An 8877-nucleotide genomic window follows, 5' to 3' on the forward strand; every position below is an offset into this window, starting at 1 on the left:
AGCGTCTTAGAAATGTCTTACCATGCCAAATCCACTACATCAAGCATTACATAAATATTAAGACATATTTACAAGTGCATATTTCAAGCATTATATAACCATTAGTCCTATATTGAAATTTTGTATTACAAATCTAAATTTGAGTTGTGTTTTCTAGATAGGAGTTTAGATAAGCTGTTATTTTGATTTGATCCACTAACTTACTTTGTGGACTTTGTTGTTTGTAACAATGGATTTCATATATCCCAAAAGATATTTTTCTGATTGCTTAACCTTGTATTTATAACTATTTTCATGGACCTAGCCTCAATTGCTTCCTATAAACCAAGTAAATAAATAAAACAAGATATAGGTTAGTTCAAATGTGAACGGATTTTAAAGTTATATAAGGTAGTATTTGGGAGCATGAATCTCAGAATTTGAAATCTGTGGATTTTAAAGAAATTCAATATAATGTCATACTAAACACCTTAAAATTTAAAAATTCCATAGAGTGGGTTTACAAGTGGATGTTGCCTAAATTATATACTTATTTTATCCTTAGATCAAGTAGAAAGATGTAAAAGTTGGTATTTTTTTAATATCGTTGTGAAGTAAGCGGACCCCCTGGTGCGACACCAATCCTACGGTTCAACGTCCTCCGCCCTCATGTCTCGCTGATCAGGATAAAGTTCGGATGCGGACACGACGTCTGTGCATCAGCTGGACGTTCGTTCAACCCGACTCCCAAGACACATCTCCATTACCATCCATGGTCCCCGCCAGCTCACAGAGAACTCTCACCATCCACGATCCCCGCTGGCTCACAGAGTAAACTCTCACCATCCACAGGTACCGTTGGCTCCGTGAACGTATCTACCTGGAACTGAACGCCCAATACTCCTTCTTACTTGCTGATGTCTTTCTACTGCGTCATGTCGTGAGGCAGGTGTAATGTTATTTATTATGATATGAATATGCTTATGATTCTTTAAAAGTAGATTTCTCTTGTAGTCCTTAAGAATTTTTTCATTAACTAATTTTTAACTTCCAAAAAATCTAAAAATATTTTTTCTTCACCCCTATTCAAATTATTATTTAAAAAAGGCATGTTAATCATTTCAAAAATTACAAAATTAATGAAAGTAATAATATAAAAACAATAGAAGGAAGACCAATCATTTTAGCTCTACTCCAATTACCAAAGTTGGGAGAGATGACTTTCAATGAAAGATTCTTCCTCTTCACCAAATCTATCTCACAGATGTATTGCACCAAATATAGGCCCAAGTGTTTACCCTACTCTCATACCCTATTATAATATAATAGGGGTATAACACGTGCATTGCCCGTGCCGCTCCGCTAGTATAAATGAAGTGACAAATTCATTTTTAAAGGCTACTAGCATATAAAATTTGTTTCAATTGATATGATGGATGGAATTTTAGATTTTAGCTATGTTCAAGTCGTTTTTGGATATGGGGATCCAACACAAAATCATTTAAATGTGGAACAAGTTTCTGTGGATTTAGTCAATTAAGAATATGATAATGATATTGATTGGTTTGTAATGGCCCGCAGATCGAGTTTAAGATACCAAAGGGTAATAGTGAAGAACAAAGCCTAACGAATTGTTTTTGATCCTAAGATATTTCACCGGTTGATATTCACTTCTCAAAAACAACCTTATTATATACATGTCAACTAAAGAATTTTTGAAACGGGTTTTGTTTTATTTTTTAAAAACTTACGGATATTTTTATTTTAATTATATTTTAATTCATATGATCATTATATTTTAATTTTAATTAAAAATTATATATAAAATAAATAATTTAATCCACAAAATTAAATTTCTTTCTTATTTTTCTTTTCTTTTCTCAAGCAAAATCTCTAATCGCTTAAGACATAAAGAACCATCTTCTCCACACATCCATTTGCAAACAACTGTGATAAACCAAATCACTATTTTTATCTTATTAGAATTATTATATTAATAAAATATTATTGACTACCTAATGTCTAGATATGAATCATGAAGGGAGAATCTTCATCAAAAGAAGATGGTGAGCTTTAATGCTAAAGGGAATTATTATATTAATGCTATAGCATCTCATAAGATAAAATATAATATCGTGATTAGAATAAAAATATAGTTAGAAAATTCATTCTATGCTATTTGCTTCTTTTTTTATTTTTTCTTTTTTGCCCCAAATAAGTCCTCAACTTCTCATTTGGCTGAATGAAAAATTCAGGCTGCAGATGATGGTGTACTGTTTGAGGTGATTTTGAGGCACTAGTTGCATCAAAATAAATAAATAAATAAAATAAAAACAGTAGCAAACCAATAAAGAGTAAAGGTGTTCTTAATGATCTCATAAGTGGGCTATTGACTAATTGGAATATTGAAGCTCTGTTTGGAGCTCAAAGAATATTAAGCAAAAAAGTACAAATACATATACATTCACTTTTTTTTTATCACACTTTTTCATGTTTGATCTCAAAAAATTAACTTTGCACATCATTAAACTTTAAGTTTTCTCAATCTTTAATCATGTTAATAAATTATCACCCTTAATATTATTTGATATAGAGAGAATACAATTGAAAAATCAAATTTCCAGCTTAGTTTTTTTCTTCCTTTTCTCTAGACAAAATCTTTGATCCAAATAGATCTTAAGCTCTCAGGGCTTTAATTTAATCACAACACCTAGGAATCCCAAACTAATCATACCAAATGAAATAATCATCTGCATGTCGTGTTTGGAAAAGAACATCATCAACATGATTGGTCTTAGGTCTCGCAGTCCCCAAAGTTGTGCGCGGGTAATGGCACTTGTAAGGAGAGAGAGAGAGAGTAAACTGGGCATTAGGATGACTGAAAATTTTGAAGTGCACAAGCCAACACCAATTCCAACAGAGATGGAAAAAAAAAAAAGAGGAGGGGGGGGGGGGGGGCACTGAAAACATATCTGAAAGCTCCAAAAATCATATTTTGAACATAGATTTGCCATTTTAAGAGGTTAGTACACTGATAAACTCAACCTCCAAGCATTGCAACTTCTGAGAAGAATCCATGAGAAAAAGAATCAACCCATTGACAATACTTGTATTAGCAGGAGTTTAAAAAAAACAAAACAAAAAAGAATTAAATCAACAAACCATTTTTTAAAAAAGGAATCCATACCTCTGCAGATATAAATTTCCCCAATGCTGGAGTAGGGTGCCTCAAAAATTCAGGCTCACTTTCCGTTCCATATGAGAATGATATATTACCTCTTCATAAAGTGTACTCAAAGAGAAAGTGGCAAGCTGCCTGTCTTTCTGCTAATGACAACAGCAACTCGGTGACGTGGTTTTCATGGTCTAAAAAACCAGCTACATTTTTTTTTTTTTTCGATGCGCAATACATCATATATTTAGCTTGACTGTCAATGACTAGATCGACCTTTTGTTCCATGCAGTTGTTTTTCAGTCATCAATATATCAGGCTTCAGTCAACCTATCGAGAAGCAACTGGTTTTTCGCTAGCTTTGTAATAAAGCATCTTCTGTACATAAAACATCATGTATCCCTGGGCAGCCCTCACAATGTTCTCATTAACTTGAGTAATCCAAGCATCATCGCACTTGTACCATTGGTTACTTAACCGCAGATACGTCACATAATGACCAGCATCTAATTTACCCGCGTGAGTGACAACAGCAAACAACTCAAACTCCGAAGATAACTCACTCGAAGCATCTGCCTCATCCCCATCGAAACAGAAAATCCTGTTCCCAAATCGACTCCTCAAAATGGAGGAAGAGAGATAAGGTGTCATGTCCAAAGAAAGTGGGAACTGCAAATAACGGTCGACCTTCCTTGACATGTTTCTGATTGAAGAATGCTCAAACCTCTTGATGTGGAAGCAAGAAACCAATGGAAGCTTTCTTATAGACATCTGCTTAAGAGATTCCTGCCTCACCTGACACTGTTGGCAGAAGAATTTTTGGTCAGAACCTAGTCTCTCAGGTCTTGTGAAACGATCTAAGCACCCCATCAGGGTGGATATTCCACACTTCTGGCTTGACATCATGGAATCTGTATCGCCGTTGCAAGAAGGATGAGACTTTGATGATGCCGCCTTAGCTGAACATGCCTGGGTTGGTTCCAAATCCAGTGAGATATCCACACAAGGGTCATATGTTGTAGATGTGAAACCACAAGCCATACACATGACGTCGGATCGCAATATGCCAGAGAATACTCTATGAGCAATACAACAGTCTCCGCTGCCTGCATGACAAAAGACAAAAGGTCATCAATATTTTTTTAAAACAACATAACATTATGATAACGCCACAAAAGCCCAAAAAATTAATAAAAATAATATAATGTAATATCTCATCCTAATAATTTCATGGAATAATCAATCATTTAGGGCATGATGACACAAACTATGGGGATCTTTAATAAGCAGAAGACTTCCAGAAGCTTGTTCTGAGAAGCAATCCTGTTCTGACAAAAAATAAGTGCGCAAAACCCCAAGACAAACAAGATGAGTTGATGATCTTCTCTCTGGGATCAGTTAATATAACAATGTCTTGACAAACTTGGATTGACAAATTGCCGTTTAGCCAGAGGTATAGGTCACGGTCAAGATAAATTTATTCAGAACAATGCACAGTAAACAACATATGCTTCCCTGCTTCAATACAACCACAAAATTATCTTTTATTCATTAAAATCATACATTGTGCTTCATGCATGGTCGAGATCAAGTTCACAATCTGATGTTGGATTTTCTAAATGTGCAATCAAGAGCTCAAATATTAGGAAGTTCATGAGCATATCCTGACAAAACTCATGGCCCAACTATAATTTTTCATTTTTACAAGCCAGTTACAGCAACGTTGACAATAACTTAAGTAGAAAAAAGGCCAGCACCATTACCACGAGATGGAACCGACCATGCCAGATAATTGTGCCTCATCCTACAACATCAAGGAGTAAGAATTCTGTCAATAGATAGAACTCCGACAACAGATGAACCACAAACATTGAAAGATATGCTGATGGTGTCAAAACAAGGTCCCTATAGAAAGTTTGAAGTATGAACAAGAAGAGAATTGAGATTCATAGCGGTTTGATGCAACGTTTTAGACTGGCTGTCAAACTAATGCGTCCTCCTTTCTCTGTGCCTGGTATCAGCTTTGCAACGGCATACAATCTAAACATGGCAGAGTGGAATGATTATGAGAATTAAGTGAGACACGAAAATCCTATGATGAAACTCAGAAAGCTAAGCAAGAGAGACTTACTGGAATGGAGCAGATGACTTCATCAAGCTTGCAGGTTGAGCATTAGCCCTAAATCTGAGAGCTTGCAACGCCTAGGGCAACAAATACGAGACCTAAACTCACAACCTGCAGTTGAATATTCTGGTTACTCCTTCAATCTTCAATATTACTTTGGATCATCTTGATCAGAATAAAATACTAAAAAAAGAAAAGATAGGGACATCAGGAGGTTAAGAGCATAAAAGCTTGCTGGGATGGAATGGCAACAACCTTCAATCATGTGTTATGCTTCTTGCTTTACAAATCAATTGAAACCCCTAGTTATTTTAATTGAAACAACTGAAAATTTTATCCAGCCTTCTAAGCCCTTGCACCTCTTGGATACTTCATCACCACCACTTAAACACTAGCTTTTGACAATTTCATGGATGGCCGGCCTCCATACCTTACTAATGCAATGTCATTAGTGCGATTCGGAACTTTAACCCACAATTAGTAGGTTGCTAGTTTTTGGATCACCTATCAGGAGCTGTAGACATATCAACTATTAATTTGAACCAATTAGGAATTTCAGGTTGATCTAAATGAGAACCTTCTTGTTAAATGAACCTTCACTCTAAATGTAGCAAACATACCACAATCTTTGAAAAAACAGAACAGGATTTTATTAATGCTACCACTGCAACGCTAACTTAACTCACAAATCATAGAACAAGAAAATTACTCAAACAGATGCACGTTTATGGAAGCAAATGTGTCTAAGATAAGTTGGGAAATTATCCTAGAAACATCCAACAACCATCCAAGAAGTGATATGGCATTATAGCAAGGAGCTCATGCAGTAAATGTGGGGTCCACAAAATGTCAGATCCAGATCTGATTTGAAGTTTCTGTGGGCAATTATCAATTAAAGCTCAAGAACTGTACATTTAACTATTTCAGTGTCAATATTTCACCTCAGCAAGCTAATAAGATATGGGACCTATTAACCAATTATTCCACCAGATAGATAAATGCAACATTGCAACTACAAGGCATGCTTCACAACCACAACCTTTTTCAGTTCCCAAGGTCTAATTTTTGGGACATTGACTGCACATTAGATCCAAGCCATGTAATGGACCTCATAGGCAACAAACAAATGAATTGCAGCAGTAGGGAAATTACCTTGACTCTGGGACTTGCGTCGATCCTTATCCACCTTTTCATGAATCCCATCAAGCATCGATATGAAAAATTCATGAGCATCTTGCTGTTCATAGCTCGCAAGATTTGCTGCATGTTGCCACCAACTGCAATAAAAACACAAATTTTTTTTTTCAAAAAAAGTGCCCCCTAACCCCAAACCCAGCAGATGAAGTAGCTATAAGTAGATAATCTGAACAAGTAGAAATTTTTGCAACATGTAAATAGTCAAACTGTAACTTAATTTAGTGGGGCAAATAGAAAGACAGACATACGACTTTCAAACTCCAACTAGCTTCCTATACTGTATGAGAAAACTAGAACTGCCTCTTTACTGGGCCCAATCAAGTGCTTAGCTTGTTTGGGATAAGATTTTTCATTTCCTGAAAACCAGAACGACCGTGACAAGGCAGATCCAAAACTATATTCTCTCTTCTTCAATGCAGTTTTCTCAGTATCATCTGAAGAAAACCGTAGCATGCACCCATTTCTACTAGCACACCAATTCTAATAGAACATGAACAACCACCATCCTGGGCCAAAAGCTTCGGACCCAGAACAGGATCATACATTCTACATTCATCTGCAAATCCATCAAAAATTAATGAAGCCCCCCTGATCTCTAAATATAACACATTGCATCCCTCAAATTGATAAATCAACCAGCATGCAAAACACACATTAGCTACCTGTATAGGAATTTAGCTGGGCTATAGGGCGTTCGATCCCCCGAGAATACAGCTGAAAACATCGCATCCATATCGCATGCTAAACACAACCGCGAATTCTTATTACTACAACCATCATTCCTCTTGGCTTTGTTCTTCTGCTGGCAAAAGAACCGGTTATGCCGATCGCTCAAGAAATAGTTCCTCAGCGGAGGCGTATGAAGCAATGCCTGCAACACGGAGTTCATAAAGCATGTGTTTCCCAGATTGTTCAGACCCCGCAATCCTTCCGGAAGGTCGGAGACAGACACACCGTCCATTCGCTGCAATGGGCTTGAATTTTTCTTCACCAAGACTCGCTCCCTCGGATCGGGCGTCCACGGGCGGTAGTCCACGCGCCGCCGCTTCCTGAGATTTTCCGGCGGAGGAGAAGGGATCGTGCCAGCCTGCGACGCCGTCTGCGCAACCACGACCGCTTGGTCGAAGTCCCGGTCGTAGACCTGGTCCCGGCACGCGCAGCAGAAAAGCTCGGCGCGGTCGACGTCGACGGCGATCTCGTGTCCGGGAGGCATCGAATCTGAGTGCGCAGCCGCGTGTGACGACCTGGGCGGCGCGTGACAGTACACGGCGGCGCAAGCGACGCAAGCATAGAGCCTCGCAGCCGCCGCATCCCCGCACGCGCCGCACCGCGGCACCTCCGACGGGTCTCGGCGGATCGCGGCGCGACCCGGCGGCCGGACCCGTAGACACTCCTGCAGAGCGCGGAACGGCTTGGGACCGTGCCGGGAACGGAACTCGGCCAGGTGGGGACACGGCGGGGGTATCGTCGACTGGCCGGGGATCTTGGAGGCCATGGATGCGGTGAATCGCGCGCAGAGTGACAACGAAAGCCCTAGAATTCGCCAAGAAAAACTTCATTCGTTCAATCGGATCGATGGATCAGAAGCGTAGAGATTGGCATCAGTGGCGAAGATCAAAGAAGCGCAATGAATGCGAGATTGATGGAGAGGGAGATCAGAAGACTTGTGCAGTGGGGTTTGGAAGCATCATAGGATTCAGATCCTACTGTTTGGATTGTGATATATTTAGGGATGGAAATTAAAAGAAAAAAAATTAAAATTAAAATGTTGCAGAAATTCTTAATTTTCTTATTTTCAGTGTATTTTTCTATATTTGTTTGCTTTGATCCAGAGAGAGAGAGAAAGCGAGAGAGAGAGAGAGAGAGAGAGAGAGAGAGAGATGGCTTTGTTCTGCTACTGTTTTCTGTGTTTTCTACTTCTATCTTTCCGTTTTTTCTGTTTTTATTTTTATTTTTTAATGGGAAGAAAATTTTATATATATATATATATATATATAAATGGGAATTTTGTGGGCCGTTGGATGCGGGGTGGGTGATTATTTGTGAGATGGACCCACCAATTTAGAATTATATTTTGAAGACAAATATATTGTTTACCATTAAACTTTTTGGGGTTTTATTAAAACATTTTTTATTATTTAAAAAATTACAATAATTATCTTGAAATTTTATTTTATTTTTTATTATTACTCATTTATTAATTATTTTATTGGCAACTTAATTGCTATAATAATGACACATTTTAATTTGTAAAAAATACTATTTTTGCCCTCATAACAAATATGTTAATAAACATGCTACTGTATTTCTCGCGGTCGCAATTTGTGTTTATCGTGCATTTCTCATAATCGCAACTCATATCTGTAACATGGTGTGTAGGTGCAAAACAATACAACACAGAGAT

The 8877-nt window shown here is 37.7% G+C and overlaps 1 protein-coding gene across 1 annotated transcript; it reads right to left on the reverse strand.

The window, feature by feature from the left end:
- Positions 1 to 2951: 2951 nt before the first annotated feature.
- Positions 2952 to 8368, reverse strand: LOC131158171 (ubiquitin C-terminal hydrolase 22-like). Its single transcript, XM_058112840.1, has 3 exons — positions 7136 to 8368; positions 6429 to 6553; positions 2952 to 4257 (listed from the first exon to the last, which is right to left on the reverse strand). The coding sequence occupies exons 1-3, from the start codon at positions 7966 to 7968 to the stop codon at positions 3482 to 3484; spliced, it is 1734 nt and encodes a 577-aa protein (XP_057968823.1). The 5' UTR covers positions 7969 to 8368; the 3' UTR covers positions 2952 to 3481.
- Positions 8369 to 8877: the final 509 nt, after the last annotated feature.

Source organism: Malania oleifera, chromosome 6 (assembly GCF_029873635.1).
Source record: "Malania oleifera isolate guangnan ecotype guangnan chromosome 6, ASM2987363v1, whole genome shotgun sequence".
Classification (NCBI taxonomy): domain Eukaryota; kingdom Viridiplantae; phylum Streptophyta; class Magnoliopsida; order Santalales; family Ximeniaceae; genus Malania; species Malania oleifera.

Bases quoted from the DNA above. Each gene is read 5' to 3' on its own strand.
- LOC131158171 (XM_058112840.1), bottom strand. From the start codon at position 7,968: ATGGCCTCCAAGATCCCCGGCCAGTCGACGATACCCCCGCCGTGTCCC. The intron at 6,554-7,135 runs GTAGCTAATGTG...TTTTTATTGCAG, and splicing joins CCAGCTAAATTCCTATACAG to TTGGTGGCAACATGCAGCAA. The intron at 4,258-6,428 runs GTAATTTCCCTA...TTTGTCATGCAG, and splicing joins ACGCAAGTCCCAGAGTCAAG to GCAGCGGAGACTGTTGTATT.